General features: G+C 40.9%; 1 protein-coding gene across 4 annotated transcripts in view; it reads left to right on the plus strand.

Moving 5' to 3' along the window:
* STK39 (serine/threonine kinase 39) overlaps positions 1-21,775 on the plus strand; it is a 296,558-nt gene that overhangs the window by 165,534 nt on the left and 109,249 nt on the right. For all 4 annotated transcript variants that reach the window (XM_073882923.1, XM_025853633.2, XM_073882927.1 and 1 more), the window contains 4 exons: positions 7,240-7,362; positions 7,460-7,489; positions 14,836-14,898; positions 16,644-16,711. In XM_073882923.1, coding sequence (XP_073739024.1) covers positions 7,240-7,362; positions 7,460-7,489; positions 14,836-14,898; positions 16,644-16,711 — 284 coding nt within the window. The remainder of the gene's footprint in view (positions 1-7,239; positions 7,363-7,459; positions 7,490-14,835; positions 14,899-16,643; positions 16,712-21,775) is intronic.

Consider the following 21,775-nt stretch of genomic DNA (forward strand, 5'->3'; position numbering starts at 1 on the left):
GTATTTGAAACAACTTATAGGAAATATGGGCCTTATTAAGCCACTATCTAGTGAATTCTACATGCAGAAGGTTTCTATAAACAATTTCTATAGAGAGATGCTTAGTAGAAATAATGCATTTCTGTATTTCTGTTCCTCTGGGGTTAGAATGTGCGAACAGAAACGTAAACTAGACCAGTACTTTTCTCTCTTTCACACTTTACTTTTCTCATATTCTATCAAATAATCAAGGTTCCAGATTGTTATAAACAAAATGAATAATTTTTCAATGACATTTATGTTTACTATCGATTTACTGTCATATTAATATTTACAGGAAGTTTGAGAACTTAATTCCATGCTTTAACTGGCAGGGATGTATATTTCCATTTTACAGAAAATCTATCAGGTGTAAAATTATTGATCTTGTCGGCAGAATTTATTGTACATTTCTAATTATAAAGGTAATTTGAAAATAAAGGAATCTTTATTTTCCAAATCTAAAGATTAGGGAAAAAAAACAAGTGTTCTGCTGAGTTTGAACATATTGAACACCTAGGGACATAACAAAATATCTACTGATAAAACTTATGTCTAACTATGTTATTTAACACATTATACAAAACAATTTTATTTGGAAATACATCATTTGTTTTCCTTTCTTTTTTTTTTATTATTTATTTGAGGTAGAGAGCAAGAGCAAGTGAGAGAGAGAGAGCGTGAGTGAGCACGAGTGGGCGGCAGGGGCAAAGGGAGAGGGAGAAGCCGGCTCTCCGCTGAGCGGGGAGTCCAAGGTGGGACTCGATCCCGGGACTCTGGGATCATGTCCTGAGCCGAAGGCAGACTCTTAAACCACTGAGCCACCCAGGTGTCCCTGTTTTCCTTTCTTACTTTGTCTTAGGCAATATTATTTAGTCTCTCGATTGCAGGATTGGCATCAATCATCATAGATCCAATTTTTGTATCACCTAACACAATTTTTCAGTCACTCTTCTCACTTTCATTTGCATTAAAAAAGACTAGAACATCATGTTTCCTCATGATGCTGTCATAATAAGTATTATCCCAAGCCGTATGTGTGTTTACGTAATACGAAGATAGTTGCCTCCCTCAGCTGTACCTCGAATGGTATATGTTGGATACGTAAGAAGCAATTTGTGTGTATTTCAAAAGTGTGTTGTAGAGGTGAAATCTGAGAGGCTTGTGCAATAGGAATGAGATACTTGCCATTGTAAACTAGCTATTCCCAGGAATAACTACTAAGCTCATGTGAAATGCCTTGGTCAAATTTTATAACATTCCCATAAGGTGAATCTTAACCACCTGTGGTGTGCTGGTAAACGTTGAAAACTGGCAGTGAGGGAGGAGTGCAAATCCTGATTTGTATTATTTTCCAATTTCCATTGTGTAAATACTCCTGCTGGGGCCAGTTTTACGCAACCAGTGTGAGGTCAACTGTCTTGCAAACTTTGTGAAATTTTAACAGTGGACTCTCCTCAGCCAACTGTGAGCCACCTCCAGCACGGAGGCATTCGCCCGGGAGAAGTGTCAGAGTGAGGCTGGGGGTCGAGCATTCATGAATGGGTAGGAGATAGCTTGCTAGCAATTGATCAGGCTTTCGTATCCCACAGAGCATTTCGAAAACCAGACTGAGAGACGACGTTTCCAAGGTCATCAGCTTAGATGAGAGAGGGGAAGCCATGGAGACTGTGTGCTCCCTCGAGGAGACCGAGTCTGGCAGCCATGTGTGCAGTTAAGATGGAACAAAGAACAGTAGTAGGACATGGAAGGACAGAGAACAGCAGAAGGAGAGGCAGTCCGGGTTTGGAGAAAGTGTGAAGGAAAAGAATGGGATTTAGCTGTGTCTACAAGATAGCATTAGGGCAACAGAGGGAAGCGTTCGTTCCATGACTCAAGTGTGAAGTCAGTAAACCTGTGCGGGAGAGGCAGTTTGGGTGGCCTACTGGGGACAGATAATCTTTTTATGTTGAGATTAAAGAGTGAGGATGGGTTGAGCAAATGAAGGCAGCAATTAGAGACGATCTTCAGAAAAATGTTGAGTGTGGGAGGGGAGAGGGACGGAGTGACTGCTCGTGGAAAGAACAAAATCCGAGCCTGCCGCCGCTTTTGGACAGAAGTGTAGGAGAGACTTGAATGTGTTTCTGGTGGATATAGATGAGCAGGGCCTGGCTGGAAGTGTCTTGAAGGAATGGGTAGATAATGTGTAGATAAATGAGGAGCACGCAGGAGGTGTTGGCTTTCAGAGGAAAGGGGATCCATTTTTCTACACACAGGCGGGAAAGAGGCTAAGGTGGGTGGAGCGTGTGAAGGAGGGGATCAGCATCACTTCGAAGGGGTGCGCTGTAGGTTGGATGGACTTGGTGCGCTCAGGGTGGCAGGTGGAGGGAGCTGGGCAGGACGGGCTCCCCGGTGAGCCGCAGTAGCGGAGCCCAGCCCTGGAAGGTTGGGGGTCAGACTCCTGCGCTCCCGTCCTGGCCCCGGCTCTCCCAGCCCTATGGCTTGGGTCAGGTGTTTCACTTGTTTTCCCTCAGAAAAATGGGCGAGTACAATGATTCTCAGCTCACAAAACTACCCTGAAGATTAAATTAATTAAGGTATTTAAAGTTCTCCGAGCCCATTAACTGTCTTACATAAATAACAGCTGGTATTACGGGCTGGGGAGATGGAATAGGCTAACAGCGATCAGCACAGTGCTTCTCCAACCCGAATGAGAATAGGAATCACCTGAAGCGCTTGCTAAAAGGAATATTATGATTTAGTGGGTTTGGAGTGGAGCCCAAGATTTAGCATTTCTGATAAAGCTCCCCAGTGATGCCGTTGCTGCTGGTGCGGGAACCACACCTTGAGTGGCAGGGTTGTGGCAGTCCTGATACCCGCCCCCCGCACCCCCCCCCGCCCAGGAGTGGCCAGCAACCATCCGTCATGGCACCAGGTGCGTGGCTAGTCTCCATTCGCTCAGGAATGAAGGATGGGTATTTGGACTGAGCCCCCCCCCCCAGCTTTCCTCCCAGGTGTGATTTGTACAGGAAGGGGTCTGGGGGTGGGGTATAATAAGTGCAGTATCAGCAGAGTCAGCTGTGGGCTCCAGACCTTATAAGATGGGGGGTGAAGCCAGGAGGGGGCGGGCTGGGGGCCAGAGGGCACAGTGAGGCCAGGTAGTAGGTTTGGGATGGAGGTGTCAGAGAGGTTGTAGGATGTAATGTCAGAGTATAAGATGGGTAGTAAAATATTTCCGCTGAAAACTTACTGAGTAATTCTATTTTATTTTCTCTTTTTTAAAAGATTTGATTTATTTTAGAGATAGAGAACACAAGTGGGGGGAGGAGCAGAGGGAGAGGGACAAGCAAACTCTGCACTGAGCGCGGAGCCCGACGAGGGGGAGCTCAGTCCCACGACCCTGAGATCGTGACCTGAGCCGAAACCCAGAGTTGGACGCTTAACCGACTGAGCCACCCAGGTGCCCCTAATTTTATTTATTTTTGATGATTTAGAAGGCTTTTTGTTTCCTTGGCAGCACCTCAAATATTATAAACCACATTTAATTAGAAACATTTTTAATACTTCTGGTCAGTAGACTGCCTGATAAGGGAAAAGCTCCTGGGTGTTGCTTTCTACCATGTCCAGATCACTCAGGTCAGGCTGTATGTTACCAGGTGGAGAAGTGCAGTGCAGGATTCCCATTGATGGAGAAATCATTCCTCCTGGGAGACATTAATGTAGCCGTGGGAACAGCAGACCCTGCAGGATGGGACAAATGCTGCTAAATTTTGGCCAGTTTTTCTCGGGGTCACATTCATCCTTTGTTAGAGAAACACACTTTAATTTCTAACATGTTTAACACCCTGTCTAGATAGCTTACCTGCTGGCTGTCGTCTTCTGTCCTTCAAACCTTTTTTCCTGTTCTGGTGTCAGGGCTCAATGTGAGATGTTGTACAGAGACCCTGGGTCCTGGTTATTTCTAGAAAGCTCCTGTTCAGAGGGGCGCCACTGGGAACACTCCAGTGACTTACCCTTGTTGCTGCCATTCCCCGTTCCTGGCGGCTCCATCCCGGCTCTGCCACCAGCAGTAGCCCGGGAGTCACACTCTTCTGTCTGAACCTGACTTCTTTTCTGGTGGGAATCAGAACTTTGGTTCAGTTTTTAAAACGGATTTTCACAAAGATAGGGTTTCGAGAAAGGAAAGAAAATAACCTATCAGTAGGGCTGCTCAACTGTATTTTATGCCCAGGAATGTTACTGCATGTAAAACTTTGTCTAAACTCACTGTTGGACCTGAGGAATTTGTGGGCTCACGACTGAGCTCCTTTCTCTGAGAAGCACTGGATTCTTTTTTTTAAACCCCCAACTACCTCCTCTTGGCTTTACTAAGTGGTGGATTTGTTAAACAGAATGAGAGCAATGCAATGGTAACCCCCATCCTCGGGGTAGGAGACGGGGAAGGACAGAAGCCTTTACACATCTTTTATTTTGTAGAGTATTCATCAGTTCCTAAATAAGAACCCCATTTGTTAAACAATGTGAAACTTAGTTGCTTTGGCTTTGGAAGGTAGAAGTTGTTTCCTGGAGTCTCTGCAAGCTCCCCACAGGGATGTAACTTTGTAGAATTGCTTTCTGGTCTTTTCAGTGGAGGTCAATGTCACATAAATATACCGTGAAACCCGGGTTTCAAATTATGCTGCAAGTTCTTTTCTTTCCAGTAAACCGAGAGGATGTTCTTAACAGTTCTGTATTCTTGTTCTCAGGACTCCTATACCAATATTTTCTGCTACGTAGATTTTATAGTGTTTTTGTCTTAATTTCTGTTTATTCAGTATTTATTAAAGGTCCATGTCACCATTTCTTTCAGTGCCCGAGGCTATAATCTTAGACATTTTGCTTTATCCTTCTCTCTTCCAGCAAATAAAACTAGGAGGGAGACAGGGTTCTAAAATAAAATAGAAGGTGGCCATTTTATTGTCTGTGGTTGGAGCCTGCTTGTAGAAACAGAACTGGCAAATCCTGTAAACAGAGGAGAAAGGGCATAAAGGAGATTTCAGGGTGTGAAGCTGCACTATCTCTGTTGTCAGAGATTTCCTTAGTGTAATGTCTTAAATATTAGTACTTGAAGAATACTAACACATCAGCCATGCTTGTTTTGTTTTGTTTTCTGTTTCAGTAAAGGTAGAGTTCTGTTTCTGATAGTTTTCCTACTTCTGAGTTAATAGTATGTTTTGTAATAGATGTTGCTTGAAAGTCTTTTAATGTAGTCATTAAACAGATTTTCCTCTTTTGATGTAGTCATCAACAGATTTTCCTCTATGTTGCTATCATCATGATGAGTACTGCTAAGAAAATAATTTTATAGTATATGTCAACAGAAAATTATTTTCCTTCGGGGCGCCTGGGTGGCCCAGTCGGTTGAGTGTCGACTCTGGGTTTCCGTTCAGTTCATGATCTTGGGGTACTGGGATTGAGCCCCACATCGGGCTCTGCACTCAGTGTGGAGTCTGCTTGGGATTCCCCCCCCCACTTGTGTGCTCTCTCTCTCTAAAATCATTTTTTAGAAAAAAATTGTTTTCTCTTCTATCCATTTCTTTGTAATTTTAAAGAGCAGTTTGTTCTGAATGTCTCAAAGGACATTTCAGCATTTTTTCCCTACACTACTTTGCCAGCATCTATTAGCGCATTAAAATCACTATCATTAGGTCTTTTCCAATGATTCAAAAAAAGTAAATGGAAAAAAATATGTTAAGCCTAGAAGGTTTCAAAGGTAAATTCAGTTTTTTTGGAGTGGAGAGAAGCTTTTTTTTTTTTTAATTAAGCGTAACTGTTTGCAGTTATGAATAAGAACTTTTTATTTTTTAACTTTCCATATTGAGGCTCTGATCTTCTAGACCAAATGGTCAGGCTTTACAGGTTCCACACGATAATGTCTTTAAGTCAAACCCAACCCCGAGCCTGCACTGATTGCGAATTGACATTGACTGAACATGTGTGTAAATCCTTACTTTACATTTAAGGTCTGTGGTATTTCCCTTAGGATTAACGAAGCTCCCATGATATAACTAAGTAGTTTCTATTATGGAAGATAGTGTTTTCTTCACATTATAGTCTTTCAGAGTCTTCACAGGATGTTTTGAGACAACTTCAGTTTCACAGTGGTCATTCAGTGGTGTAAGTCTCACATTTGAATGGGAATCTGAAGGCTTTTTTCTTAATTTTATCCTTATAGCCCTGCGATTTTCGGTCATGTTCTGGGCCTTCATTTTCTCATCTGTAAAATGAGGGGGTCAGACTAGACAGTCTCCAGGGTCCCTTTCCCCTTGAAGTTTCTCCGAATCAGTGGATCATTGGCTCTTATGTTCACATGTTCATCTGCTACTTTGTTTAATTATGTCTGAGTCCATTTGTTTTTAATGCAAAGTACTTTGGTCAGAGGCTCATCATTCTCAGTCATCCTGTCCTTTTAAAAATTTTGCTTTTTCGCCCACACCAGGCATTTGGAAAGCACACCCCCGAATCACATCTCTACCCTAGTTCAAAAAAATGTTGAAATTCTTGCAGACAGCTGATGTAATCTGTCTAGATTATCTGGCACGGCTGCTGATTATCTTGCTGTGTTTCTGGCAATCCCCCAAGTGTCAGAAGCGTTACAAGGTGTGTTAAGAATAGTCTGATGCTGTTTCATTTTGCTCAAGTGGGTTGAGCAGAATCGTGGGACGACAAGGGTGATGTCAGGTTCTGAAAAAAAGCAAGATGGCAACAGAAGAGTATTTGCTTTTTTTTTTTTTTGACGTAGGTTTTAGATCGCTGATAGACCCCTAGATTCGTATGCTCCGTTAGGCTGCCTGATTCCCCTGCCTTTCCTCCGCCAGCAGTCTGTTGCTCACTTGCATTTCCTTAGGCAGTCTTGAAGCTGACCACATGGCCTTTAATGTGTAGTAATTAACGAAGTGTTAACTGAAGCAAAAGTGAAGGATGGGTTTGATCCTGATGGCTGATGTGTGTGGTGTTCTTCCAAAATATTCTGTTCTTCATGTGTGTAGTAATGCATTTCGAGAACACCGTTGCTTTGGAAAGAGGACAAGTGTGGGAGTGTGCAGGCCGGGTGGTCTTTTTGGGTACTAACTGCTATCCCTGAATTCATAACCAGTCAGGGTGTCTTCAGGATAGGCGTGCGCTGGGTAACCCAAGTTGCTGTCCCAGCGAGCGCTGTTTACCTTCCGCTAGTGAAGAATTGGGCTGTGTGTTTCGATTCAGGTGAGAAGAGTTCCTGGGTCAAGCGGTCACCTTCATAAAACCGAGGACGGTGACTGGGAGTGGAGTGACGACGAGATGGATGAGAAAAGTGAAGAAGGGAAGGCAGCTTTTTCTCAAGAAAAGGTAAGAGACATCGACGATGGTGGGCTAACCTGTGCACATTTTATTTTTGTGGCATTTTGTGGGTACGTGTATTAATGGATCTGCAATTGTTTTACAGTCACGAAGAGTAAAAGAAGAAAACCCAGAGGTGAGTGGTGGTTATTTATTTTAAAACTTTTTTGGCCCACGCACTCCCGCCCCCTCCACCGCCCCTTGTAGTGTGTCAGAATGTGATCCATTTGGGGAAAGAGACTTCAAAATTTTGTTCTCGTGGAATAACAGAAAAGAAAAGGCATGTAGACTTTGCAGGTCCCGATTGAGGGTTACTTTTGGCCTTTATAAATTGGGGCAGATGATTTTACTCTGAGCCTCAGTTTCCTCATCTGTCAGATGGTGATGATCATACTACTTTTAAATTGCTCTGAGGATTGATGAAATCATGCACATAAAATGCTCACTGGGTGCTCAACTTAGGACTCAGTTGATCTCAACTCCTCATATTACTGTCCTTTAGAAAACACAGCAGGCATACAGGCTAAATCTCTTCTAGATTTTTTAGTTTACAATAAAGCAGATAGAAACTGGTTGGAAACTTCATGTTGGATCTGTCTTGACTTTACAGTCTCCTGGGTAGCTTCGTAGGCAAGGAACACTCGTCAGCTTCCCTTTGAGAACTAGTCATCTTTTGATTAACTTTACTTCCTCCATCTGGTTAATTATCCTAATGCCTAATGATGACTGTAGTTCAAAAGGCTTGCCAATTCTCCTAGAGAAAATTTGAGCGTATTTAAATAGCTCCAAATATTTTACAGACCTAGTAATTAATGTATGCCTTGATAAATTCTCATTAAGAAAACAGAAGACTTTGGGTTACAAATGGGATCCACCCCAACTTTTTTTTTTTCTTTGTAATTAGCAGACATTTCCTTTTGATGCAGCGAGGTCAGTCTTCTGTCCACTACAAGGGGCAGTTTCCAGCTGGCCCTTCTGTGAAGAGCACTTCTGAGCTACAAGCCATTGTCTCCCTGTCACTCTCCCTTCCCTCCAGTCTCTTCATCCTTCCTGCCACACCAGTAGGCCTCCCTTCGGGATTTTTCAACCTGCCTGCCTCCCCTTGTTCCCTGTCCTTCAGTTCCTGTTCCTTCCTATGTTTATCATGGGAATTCATCTTTTTCATTTTGTACATAACACATAAGCTTCATCAAGGAAGTTATCCCTCCCCGTTACAAACGATGGTGATAAGCTCCACAGTAGGACCCGTCGGCTGCACACATGTGCTGGCTTTTAGAATGATCTTAACCGGGTATTGTGAACTCTGCTCTCTCCCTGCCCACTTACCTATTTTACCCACAGTGAAGTGCGGAGTCAAGGTTTTTCATCTATTTCCTAGAGTGTCTCGAACCAGAAGTGCCCATCCTGCCTAGAAATAGAACAAAATAATGTGATTCAAGTGGCAGCGTGATGCAGAAAGCATTTGTATTGGTTCACTATGGGATGTCTTTATCGGAGCATATTCTCCGAATCCAGCCTTCCCTCGTGCAGGCTGATGGGTGTGGGTCTTTCCTCTTGAGGATTTAAGTTTATTGTGACAATATTCTCCTCTGTGCTTGTTGAAATTGCTCTGATAACTGATCTGTTATTTGGATATTAACAGTATCTTTTTGGCAAGAATATTTTCTGCACAGACAGGAAAGAGTAATGGATAGCATGCTGACAGTTAATCATCATCACTCTTGACCTTCTTGGGTGGGATTTGAAAGTCTTAGGCACTTCTCTGTGTCTCAACTCATTTGATTTCCCAGAGGCATATGTCTGTTCTCATGCTGGTTCATAATTAAGGAACACATAGATAGCCTTATTTTTGTGAAAGGGTTCATGTCTTTGAATGTAAACACTTTTACTACATTTTAGGAATAATCAGCTCCACCTGCTATTACATAGCTTTTCAGGCCACTTTTTTGTTTTGTTCTGTTTTGTTTTTCAAGACTGGCATTTCAGTATCCTGAGCTGTGTTAAGAGCAGCCACAATGATGGTTCCTCTGTCCTTTCAGCTTTCAATTAAAGTAACTCCCTGACTTGCCACCCACTTAAATTCACCTTTTGTAAGTGAGGCAAAAAGTATTTATATATTACAAAAAGGGATTAGAACTGTTGAATGTGTAAATATGCAACAAATACACACACATACACACACACACACTATGCACACTGTTTTAGTAGGTTTGGGGGATACATCAGTGAGGGAAAAAAATCACGAAATCCCTGTCCCTGTGGCACTTACATTTTGATGGGAGCAAATAGACAACAGGCAACAGCCTTCATAAATCAGTAAATTTGTGGTTTGTTACAATGGAATAGGAGCAATGGGAAAAAAAAATGGTGGGTGGGAAGTACAGGGATGTGGTAGGGGATTATAATTTTAAATGGGTTGGTCAGAGTAGGTATTATTGAAAGGGATGCAAAGACTTGTAAAATTCTTTGTACAGAAGAATTAAATAGAGAGGCCTGAAGAGCCACTTTTATTTTGCTACCCCTCTTGCCCTGTGTCTGTTTCTTCTTTCCAAAGAGGTTATCAGTTTGCAATATTTTCTTCCAGACTTTTTCTGCTCATTTACATACAAATATGTAAATAAAGAAATCTATATCCTATTAAAAATGTGAATGGGATTATAAACACCATACACATTTTTATTGAAGTATAGTTGACACAACGTCACATTCGTTTCCAGTGGACAACATAGTGATTCCACAAAAATGTTTTTTGGTTTTTGCAACTTGCATTCTATCTTGGAAATCTTCCCATGTTAGTTGTTGTGTAGATCTGCCTCTCTTTTTAACTGCCAAGTAGTATTACCCTGGATGGATTGAAATGGTTAATTTAACCATTAACTTTTTGGTGAGCATGTAGGTTACTATTACAAACTGCCTTCCATTCACATTTTGTGTCTGCATGTCAAGGGGCACATGTGCAGGTAAAGTAATTTAAAGAATTGAAAGAACTGTGATTATTTCGTTTGACAAAATCTGATTTTGAATTTTTCATAGCTACCATCAAAATGTGAACCACTTTAAATATCTCACATTTCTGTTTGTCAATTGTATCTCAGTAAAGTTGAGAATAAAAAAGTACCAATTTATACAGCCTCTGACAGGGTACCTTATACCTTTAAACATCTTTAAGGGTAAAAATGCTTATCTGTGCCAAATGGCACATTTAAATGCCTGTGTTTACATTTTAATAAACTTTTCAAGGACTTTCGTCATTTAAATGGCAGTTTATTTACTTAACTAGGAGCCCCTAGAAGACAGGGCTAGTATTTTATTCATATTTGTGTTCCCATTGCATCTAGTGGACACTCTGTACATGGTCGTTGGTGACGTGAATACCCACACGCTGAAATAGACATTAAACAAGTGCCTGAAGAGGCATATCATATTTGTGAGTGGGTCAGAGGTGAGGGAAAAAAAAATCAGAAGATGTTACGTAATCGAGCTGAAGTTCAGAGACGGGAGCCCTACTTGGTAGCTCCACGTTGAGACAGAAATGAGATGCTTCAGTGAAGGAGGGAGTGTTTTAGATGCTTAATTTGTAAAGGGCAATTTGGCTTCCCTAGGAATTATAAGGCAGAATGTCCAGGTATTACAGCATTTGTTGACGATTAAGGAGGTCAGGGTGGGATGTTTGTTAGAGAGGCCTTGGGAAGATGTGCCTGATACTCGGCCATATTTGGAGGTCCTTTTAAATCCGAGAGAATTTCCAGTGTAACCTGGAAAGTGCCAGAGTTACGCCACTTGTCTTGAGATTCATAGCCAAACCCATAGAAAAATTGGTCCTCCTGTGTTCTGACGTTTTAGAAATAGCCTTGCCAAGTATTAGTTACAGCCTACTAGTAATTCGTAGTTTGTAGTAAGTAGATAATTCATGCTCATTTCATTTATTTATTATTATATTCCACTTGGATGGTGGCAACCAGTGGTGACTTAAAGGTGACTATATTGTTAACGTAACAATAGTAATAATGAAGTTAATTGAGCAAATATTTAATCTGTGCCTGATTTTTACATGAGGCAGTGTTAGGTACTGTGGCATTGTGGGAATTATATAAAGCAGAGAGCCTGCTCTCTGGGAGCTTCTCATCTCTTTGGAGGTGGGGGTCGGGGGAGGTATTTGCAAGACTGGCTTCCTTAGGTGGGGTTTCCTAGTCTATATGCCATCCTATCTTACAGGAAACCTTTCAGCTATTACCTCATTATTGATCTTCTTTTTGACCAGCGATTTGGAAATCTGTTTTTGTCAGATTCTGAAAATAATACATGTTTTATAATTTTTAAAATTGGTTTTGCTTTATATCCTAATTTTCTATATAAAAGTAAAATTGCCTTTATCTTGACATTCCCACTTTTTTGGGGTTTCCTTTAACCGAGGGAGACATTTGCTAAGGCTTCTACTAAGGAAGCGTTATTTTTACAGCAGCCCCTCTGTTAGGCGTGAAAACAAATGGTTTGCAACCTTGGCTGCACATCAGAAAAACCGAAAGCTTTAAAAATGCAGATGCCTAGAACCAGCCCTCAAAATTGTGATTTGGGAGTTGGGGATAATGTCCACGCAACCCAGAGTTTTAGAAAGCTGCTCATGTGATTCTGATACATGGCTAGGATCAAGAATCACTGGCTAGGAAAACCACACCACTTGCTCTGAATCCACAAGTCCACACTGAAATCCAGGGAGATTGTGTGCTCAAAATTTCTGAAGATTTGTTTTAAATATCTATCAGAAATCGCCAGGTGGGAAGGTTTGTTGACTGAGGCCCTCGACAACCCATAAGAGCTATGTTGAAGAATTTTATTACAGAATCTAGGCGAGGTTAATTGTGAAAACATTTCCCAACTCTGGTATTTTGTTCTGAGGAGAAAATAAATTGGGTGTGGATTTAGGTTGAGTTAATTTTACTAGAGGTTCGTCAAAATGGGAAAGCTAAATTTATTGCTTATGTTGACTCATTGCTATTGCCTCATTGTTAGAACTGCCGTTAGCTTTTTTTAGTGTGTTTCTGAGGACATTGTGTTTTCCAAATGCCTGTCAGCTCTTATACATGTTTGTATTGTATCCATTGGTAGATGGAGGCACAGATTTAATTTCTCCCTCCAAATTTATTATGTTTGGCTTTGTCACCACAGATGGCTTTGACTCCATACTTTCCTGCCACCATTTTCTAAAAGACGTTCTTATTTCCAGTGACTGGCTTTCTGACTTTTTGTCATAAACATTAGATTTGTCATCAGAAATCTTCTGTATTTCTGAAAATAAACCTATTTTGCAATAATTTTAGCTTTCGAGAAAAGTGACAAAGATAGTACAAAGTTCCCATACACTCTTCACCCACTGTTCCATTCTATGTGAGCCTGGTTCATTTGTCACAACTAAGAAACAAAAGTGCTACATTTACCATCAGCTAAACCACAGACCGTGTTCGTATTGCTCTAGTTTGTCCACTAATATCCTTTATTTTGGTCCCAGGATCCAATCCAGGATAACACACTGCATTTAGTTAGCCACAGTAATTTTATTTTATTTTTTATTTTATTTTTTGCCACAGTAATTTTAAAAATAGAAAAGGAGAAGATTAGGCAGAGCCCTGTGGAAAATTAGCAGACATTGTCCCTTTCTTTTCTCTATTCTGGGATCTTTCCCTTTCTTTCACCCAGTCTCAGAGGCCTATTTCCAGGATGGTATCCATCATTAATCTGTTCTTCTCTTCCCCTTCTATGAAAACTCCCATTCCCTCAAATGTGCTTCTTATAACAAACTGTTTAAAAACAAAAAAAAAAATTCCAGTAAGCAAATTTATATTGGTGATGAATAACACCTGCTTAATATGTTAGCTTTCTTGTGAGTTTTTATATTTAAAAATGTTTACCCATAATGGTAGAATTTGGGTGACTGGAGTTGGTTGTCAAGGAAGATGTTTTGCGCAAGAAACTTTGCTCTCCACCACGCCTGTGCATCTCTGCATATTTTCCTGGGGAATCCCCTGTATTGCTTTTGTACCCGTGAGAGCCAGAGGCTGGTCCCTTCATTACCTGCAGGGCTGCACCTACAGAGTGAGGTTGCATAGGGTCCTTGGGGATCCAGCCCCCAGTCTAGTTAACTAGCTCTCCATCCTGATGATGGCCCAGGAATAAGGGAGCAGGGCAGGAGAGGGGACCTCCTTAGGAGGAAGAGAGGTTTTCATCTCTAGTAAATCCCATTAAGGTTTTTCAGTTTAGAGTAGTCTTTTGACTAGAGGTAGAATATTCTGTAAGTGCTGATGTAGCTTTTGGTTGTATCTCACACCTTAATTGAGATCATGGGATCAGTCAGCCTGAAGGATTCTTTACAAGAGATCATTTGGTGTAGGCCCAGGTCCTCTGGCTGGTTAAAGAATGCATGTTGCTTATTCATTTCCCCCCAATATTTTACTATGAAAATTTTCAAACGTAGAGCAACAGTAAAAGTATTTTATAGTGAACACGCACATACCTACACCTAGATCCTACCATTACTATACTTTATCATACATTTATCATGTGTACATCCTCCATCAGTCCATCTTCATTTTTTGATGCATTTCAAAGTAAATTACAGATACATTAGTACGCTTCCCCCTATTACTTCATTACTAACGTAGTTATTTTGGGGAAGCCCAGAGAGTAAGAATTTTACGTCTTAAAACTTGCTGTGAAAAATTTCTGATGACTTCTGATTATTTTAGAGTTGATAGTTTTAGAAAATAATACGTACTTTTCATTTTCATTGTTGCTCCTCTTCTAGTTTTTTTTTTTATTTTTTTCTTTTTGGTCTTTTCAGTTTTGTTTTGAGGGCAGAGTTCACAAAAGTAAAGCTTGAGGCAAAAATACTTTTGGTATCACATTAGGGTTGGATTTCCAACTCAAGAGAAAAAAATAACCTATTGCTTTGGATTTCTTTTGGGGAAATGTGTCTTAAAAGTCCAACTACCATTATGTATTTTTTAAATCCAGGGAAAAAAATTGTTCCACGTAATGATTAAAGGTCAAGTCATGGTCAAAGGTTACTAATTCTAACATCCTTTCGTTGGGGACCTTTAACTTGAGGCAAAATTCTGTGACAAGAACAGATGGTCCTAGAGCATCTTTCTGTTATCAGATTTAAACTACCAAATAGTCCCCGCCTTTTCACTTTAGCTGAGTGGCTCTCTGAAAGCATAAGGATCACCCAGGGCACTTGTTAAGGATACACATACTCTCGTCTCTGTGAAATTCTGAATCCTAGGCTAGGCAGGGCCCAGAAATCTTTACTATGCGTCCTAGGTGATTCCCATGAAGGGTTTCAAAGGACCACACTTTGGGGCAAAAAAACAATTTAAAATTACTTATGCAAAATTGTCTCTGATAATTGGGACTTGGTGTAAGCACGCTGACCTTACTGTCTCATTTTGGTTTCCTTAAGTGCTGTAACGGTGTCTCTCTTAACAGATGGCAGTGAATGCCAGCAGTATACCCGAGCAGATACAGTCCCTCTCTGTGCAGGACTCTCAGGTACGTTTCTCCACCAGTAGACCTATTTTTAGAAAAACCAACATTTTCGGAAGATAGACAGTTTCAGGGCAGTCCATCAAAATCAGAGGCTTGTAAACTCTTTTTTTAATAGGTATGGAGAAAAGAGTACTGTTACTATTGATCATGATTTTCAGGACCTCCAACCTTTAAATGATAGGTTCAAGAGCAAGGATTGATTACCACACTGCTTCTGAAATTGTTGGTACCATGTGAAATCAGAAAAGGAAAGAAAATGACTCCCCATTCTGTTAGATTCTAGCCACAAACTGTAGAGTTGATACTTTTTTTTCTTTTTGGCTCTCGGTTGGATTTCTACAACTTGTTTTCATAATTGTTTTACCATTGAATTTTATGGGCCAATTTATCTCTACAACTTGCCTTGTAAAAATAAAAGTCCAGGGACTGAAATTTATTTATATTAAAAGTTACATGATGGAAAACATGCGCCATGAGTCGTGTTGGGTGCTGATGCAGGGTGCTGAGCAGCACAGGGGAGGGTCATGGACATAGTACCAGGGTGCAGGCCACCATTCTGGTTTTGCTATATAATTAATAGGCAAGCCCTTTTGCTCTAAAATCGTTAATACTATCAAGCATCACCAGCCTTGGGATCACAACTCTGCCCCCCCAGATCTGCATATCCATCGATAAACTCATTTCCATCCTACCTGATGGGTATTTTCGGAAAGCAGCTGTAAACTGAGGAGAGAGAGAGAGGATTTTATGGTTGCAGGAAGCCTGTTTGAGATCAGACATCTAGTCCTTGGCCCTTGTTTTATAGCCGAGGAAGCATAGACTTGCAGAGGTTAAGTGGTTCATGCAAGGTTATAGAACAAGGTTATAGAACTAGTCAGAGCCGGGATTCAGTTTAGGTCTTTTTACTCTGTATCAGGCAACTCAGTAAAACAACTTGAGATAAATTGTGAGGACCGGTTGAGGGACAAAAGGCAAGTTAGGAATAATAATCTGTCAGAAGGCAAATAGAATAAGGGAAACAGGAAAGGGGATTAGGGTAACTAGTATTATGTAACACATTATAGTGACAAGTCATTTTCATATATACTGTTTGTTCTTCCAGCAAACTTTTGAGACTGGTATTATCCCCATTTTGTAAGTGGGAAAAGAGGTTCAAAAAAATGACTTGCTCATGGTTGCACATCTGGTCAGTGGCAGAGCCAAGTCTTGATCCGAAATCTCTCTCCCTCTACTCCAGCAGGAAGGTCTACTCATGTCCAGGGATTCACAGGAGTAGGGAGCGCCTGTGGAAGCAGGCATTTGTGGTTGACCATCTGTATTTAAGGAAATAGGTCGTAGGTGAGAAAGGCAGGGAAGATCCCTACTGGATCCCACCTTCCTCTGCCTCCGAAGGTTTAAGGTGCCCGGCCTTTGTGCGTCACCAAATCCCAGTGGGTACAGGCAGTGGCTCAGCTTGAGGGATGCTCCTTTAAGATTGGCTGACCCTTCTTCTTTGGCCTTACTGCGTCTTATGCCACTTGTTCATAGGGCCCACCCTACAGCGAGGTTTTCTGTTTGAAACATTTGGCTCTCCAACTGGGATGGGAATAAGGCATCGTTCCAACCTTCACAGGGAGCTGTTATGTGGCCAAACAGGACCTGCCATGTGTATAAAGACCTCGTTTGGAAATTTCCAGAAAAAAAGGGTTGTGTGAATCAAGGGGTATCATGATTTTATTAATTTGTTTTTTACGGTTTTGTTTTTAAAGGGCCTACCCAATGCTAGCGAAGACTATAGAGAAGCTTCTTGCGCTGTGAACCTCGTTTTAAGATTAAGGTAACTAATACTGTTTATTTTGTATTGCTTTTCCTAGAGTACAATATTCTTATCTCCATTAAGTTTTCATAATATTAGCATAAAATAAAATTGTTAACTTATTTGATTTCACCAAACAGCTAGTGTGTATGCTGTATTCCGTGGACTAATTGCTCTTTTCTAATTGCTTACTACAGAAGAATAAGAAAGCACCAGCTGAGTGCGTCTGCAGGCTCAGTGTACCCTTCATTAAGTATTTTTTTTCCTTGCCTTTTCTTTCTTGGGCTTTTCCTTTTTTTAAAAAAATATTTTTTACAATGTAAGATCACAGTAAGAGATTTTTAATGAGTTTCTTTCACACTTCGGCAGTCAGTCTGACAGAAATAAACCATGCTTGTTCTACAGGTTGCCTCTTCAGAACATTTTTCAGTGGCAGGTTTGATCAGCTGCTGTGGCTAAATGACAGATGTATTTTGAAAGAACCCTCAGTCTTCTAGGAAATGGATACAAATATGGTGCCTGACAGTGTCGACTTTTATCTAGTGAATGAAAGTTCTTTCTGTTTCATGAATTTCTAAACTGTAAGGTCCATCTTGGTGTGTATTCTTTGTTAAGAATATGGTGTCTGAAGACATACTTGCTTCCACTTAATTATAAACAGCTTCGTCACCAAGTCAATCAGGATACTGTCACATTGTTGAAGGTGTTTTAAAATAAGTTACACATATGTTCTCCTTTGACAATTAAACAAATAAAACACATGGCTGATGGACCATTTTCAGAGCCCTGGCTATAAAAAGCGGATTCATTTTCAAGGTTAGTTTCCAGCTGTCTGAGTTAGTTTAGTCTGTCAGGGTAGATAATCGTCGCCATAATCACTCCTTACTTCTGATGGTCATTTACAATCTGCAGTGTGTTTTCACATGCTTACCAGGGGAACTGCACAGCAAGCTTTGGTGTGATTTAATTCAGAGATGATTTCCCAGTCAAGAAGTGAAATTATTACAAAGACCATTTTCCTTATTTTTGAAAGTAACCTTGATTATGATTCATAATTATGCATATTTAGTGATCTCCAAAGAATGAAATAGCCCATTCCTTTCTTGTTTGACTTTGGAATCAGATACCACTTTTATTTTTCACTTGTTCGTTTATTCATTCCACCAGTATTTGTGATAAAACCACTGTGCCAGGCTCCGTATTTGCTCCTGAGATACAGTCGTGAACGAGACCATGGAGGTTACCATCCAGCCCACTTGAGTGTGCAGTGTTGGGAGTGACCTTTAGAGTCCCATCATCCAGTCTCCTACTTGATATATGCAGGAATTTTTTTTTTTAGTGGCGTGCTGTATATCTACTTCGCCCCTGTGCATACTTGAGCTCTTTTTCCGTGAATCACTTCTGTGATACTAAAACGCTTTGTTACGGTTCACCTTCTTCCTTGAGATTCAACTCATCTTCCTGTCGGGGCCCCAATTCTGACCCTCAGAGCAGATACCAGGTTCTCTGGATTAAATTCTTATGGAGAGTGTTTTAAAACACATACATATTCCTGAGCCTTACCTCCAGAGACTGTTTTGCTTTAGGTACTAGAACAATATAGAAGAAGCGCATCCCCTTGTTTTTCTGAGAGCCATTTGTAGTTTTACAAGACTTGTTCCTGTTTCCTAGGAAAAACAGTGTAAGTAGCCTTGCTTCTCGTCATATTCTATATCCTCACGATCCTTTATTGACATGTAGTCTGCACCTGCTTTTGTTACCTTGTTCCTCGTGGGCCTACATGGTTTCTTCCTGAGTTTGTGGCTTAGATCCCTGGTCCTATCTTCCATCTTCAAATAAGCTAAGAAACAGTGCATAGTGTCCATCTATCTGTACACACACACACACACACACACACACACACACACACTCTTTATTTTGAAAATCGCAAGGAATATTAACATATTAAAGGTTCTAAGATGTTCTGCAGGGGAGGAATGTAAGTTTACTCTAAAACCCATTTGACTTCAGAACTTTCTTCATGGAGTCGTTTTCCAGTTTAATGTAACACCCATATTTAAATGCAGGCTTCCAGATGTGGCTGGCCTTAGCAGGCTAGAGTCCAATAGTGAGATTATGCGATTTTTTTCTTTTCTGTTTACAGTCCGTATTTCTCCTAAATCAGCCTAAATTTCCATTCCCTTTGAAATAGCCATGCACTTTGGTGACTGATCTAGCATGACCTAACAGCCAAACAAAGCCTCTGATTTTGTTATTTCCACTTGAAGGGCTATCCAGCTTAATTTGAACGGCAACTTGTATTTTAAAACTCATTCTATATGTCTTAACATTTGTCACTGTAATAGTGAACCTGTTGGTTTTGACCCATTGCTTGTCTCCCCTCTCCACCCCCTGCCCATATTTCACTCATGATTGTCATGTGGCATATTAGTTATAATGTTTGGATATATTTCAGTTGCCCATCTGATGAACCTGTCTTTTACCTCTTTATCTACAACATTGATTTAACGTGTTCAGTTCAAGTAGAACAGAGGCTTCTGGCATCTGTTAGAAACCAATCACTTTTTGCGTGGTTTTTAATAATCAGTATTTTTTCGTTTAGTTGCTCAACCAGAAACAAATCCTATTGACTTTACTGCTTTTTAGTGGACATTTAACTAACTACTCAGAGGGATATCCTAAAAGGATCCATTAAAAGTGTTACTGAAATTGAGATATCAATGATTTTTTTTTCTGAATCTAACCACCTAGAAACACTTCCAAAAAATAGAAATGAATTTTATTTCTAGAAATGAACTTTAATATGACTTTTGGTGAATATATGTTCGTGCCTGATTATATACATTTTTTTCCCCCTAAATGTTTTCAAGGTATTCATTTAAACCAGTTTTTTTTTTTTTTCATTTTTGAGAACTCCTGAATCTCCCAAAAATGTATAGTTGGTTTCCTCTAAGGGCAGTCCTTCTACTTTGAGAAATAACCTTTTAAAATTAAAAGTTAAATGCTGTTAAGTTTTTGTGGTCACCCTGTGCTGACATAAATGTAAGCAGCAAATCCATTCACTCTGGAAGTATTTATTGAGCATCTGCTATGTGCATGGTGCTGTTCTAGGTGCTGTGATGCAACGGGGGAAAAAAAAAGACGATTTTAAATTTCTTGCCTTCTAGGAACTTACATTCTAGAGGCAGGGAAAGGAAATATCCAAATATTCATATTACTTTCATGATTAATCAAGTTCTCTGAAGGAAAATCTACATCAGGAACATAGAAAGTATGGGGGTGCTATTCTATATTAAAGAAGGCATAGTAGATTTCTACTGTTGTGTAATAAGTTAGCACAAATTTCGGGGCTTACAACAACAGCCATTTATTCTCTCCATTTCTGTAGGTCAGAAGTCTGGGCGCAGCTTAGATGGGCTCTCTGCTGTGTCTCATAACACTGCAGTTAAGGCATGCTCATCTGGAGCTTGAGGTCTTCTTCCAGCTAATTTGGGTGTTGGCAGAGTTCAGTTCCTGGCAGCTGCGGACTGAGGTCTTTGGCTCCTACAGGCCACCCACCGCACACACAGTTCACAACAGGACTTTGCCTTTTTTTTTTTTTTTCCCCAAGGGTAGGAGGAAACCATCTCCCCTCCTCCTCAAGGGCTCAGTCCCTCTGTTAAAGGTTTCTCACTGGATTAAGCCAGTTCCATCTACATTAATCTCCCTTTTTATTAAGTCAAAATCAACTGCTTTGGAACTTTAATTACATCTACAAAATCCCTTTACCTTTGCTATATTAAGTAACTTAATCATGGGAGTGATAGCCCATCATATTTAAAGGTCTCGTTCACACCCAGGGGAGAGGATTATGCAGGGCATGTACACCAGGGGACAGCGGTATTGGAGACCATCATAGAATTCTGCCTACCACAAAAGGGCTCTCTAAATAAAGTAGTATTTGAGCAGACACCCAAGCCATGAGATTGTTTGCAGCAAGAGAGTTCCAGGCAGAGCAAACAGTGATTGCAAAGATTCTGAGCAGGAAGCATGTTATAAGCAATTATAAAAACAGCCAGGGAAACAGTGTGACCAAAGGGGTAGGAGATAGGTCAGAGAGTTAGCAGGGGCTGAATCCTGTAGGGCCATGTAGCGTGTGCTGAGGACTTTGGACTTCACTGTTAGTAGGTAGGAAACCATTGGAAATTTGTGAGCATATCTGAGTTACATTTTACAACCACTATGATTGAATTATGGAGCATAGACCATCCAGGGACCATTTAGGGTGGAAGCGCAGAGCCCCTTGGCAGGCTATTGCAGCCATGCAGAGAGCTATGATGTGATCTGGACCAGGCCAGGGAGTAATGGAGGTGGCAAGTAATTATTGAATTCTGGATGGAGATGAGAATTCAAAGATTGCCCAAGGTTTGGGCCTGAAAATATGGATGAATGGAGGGGAAGAGAGGTGGAGGTCCGGGTTTGGGTGGAATCAAGGATTCAGTAGTGATCTTGGGTTATCTAGTGGATGACGTGGGTGTGGTGTCAAGTAGGCCTTTGGGTGCATGTGTCTAGATGTCACAGGAGATCTAGTTCTGGGCTAGAGATACTAATTTGACAACTATTGGCGCATATGGTACTTAAAGCTATGAAATTAGATGAAATCATGTGAGTGAGTGAAGACAAGTCATCTGGCACATTCTCAGGTGGTACGTGGATACAGAGCCATCAACAGATTGCTAAGGAGAGCCTGGTGGGGTAGAGGAGAGCATGGTCCTGTAAACCAACCAGAGGAAATGTCTCAAGAAAGGAGGAGTAAAAAGCTGTAGGAGCTGCTCCTCATCAAGTACAGTGGGAACCAAGAAATCACATTGTATTTGGCAAAATGCAGCGCATTCTTGACCTTGGCAAGAGTTGTTTTGGTGGAGTGTTGGGGACAGAATCCTGGCTGAACTGGATTCGGGACAGAGTGTCAAGAGAGAACACGAGCTAGCAAGAATAGGTTACTTGTTAGTAGAGATAATGTAACAGAAAGGTACTGTCCAGGGGAGCAGAGAAATGGGGTGATAGCCCAACGAAAACATGGGGTGAAGGGAGTCCTTTTGAAAA

Source organism: Callorhinus ursinus, unplaced genomic scaffold (genome assembly GCF_003265705.2).
Source record: "Callorhinus ursinus isolate GAN/ISIS: 27379988/994484 unplaced genomic scaffold, GSC_fseal_2.0 scaffold2, whole genome shotgun sequence".
NCBI lineage: Eukaryota > Metazoa > Chordata > Mammalia > Carnivora > Otariidae > Callorhinus > Callorhinus ursinus.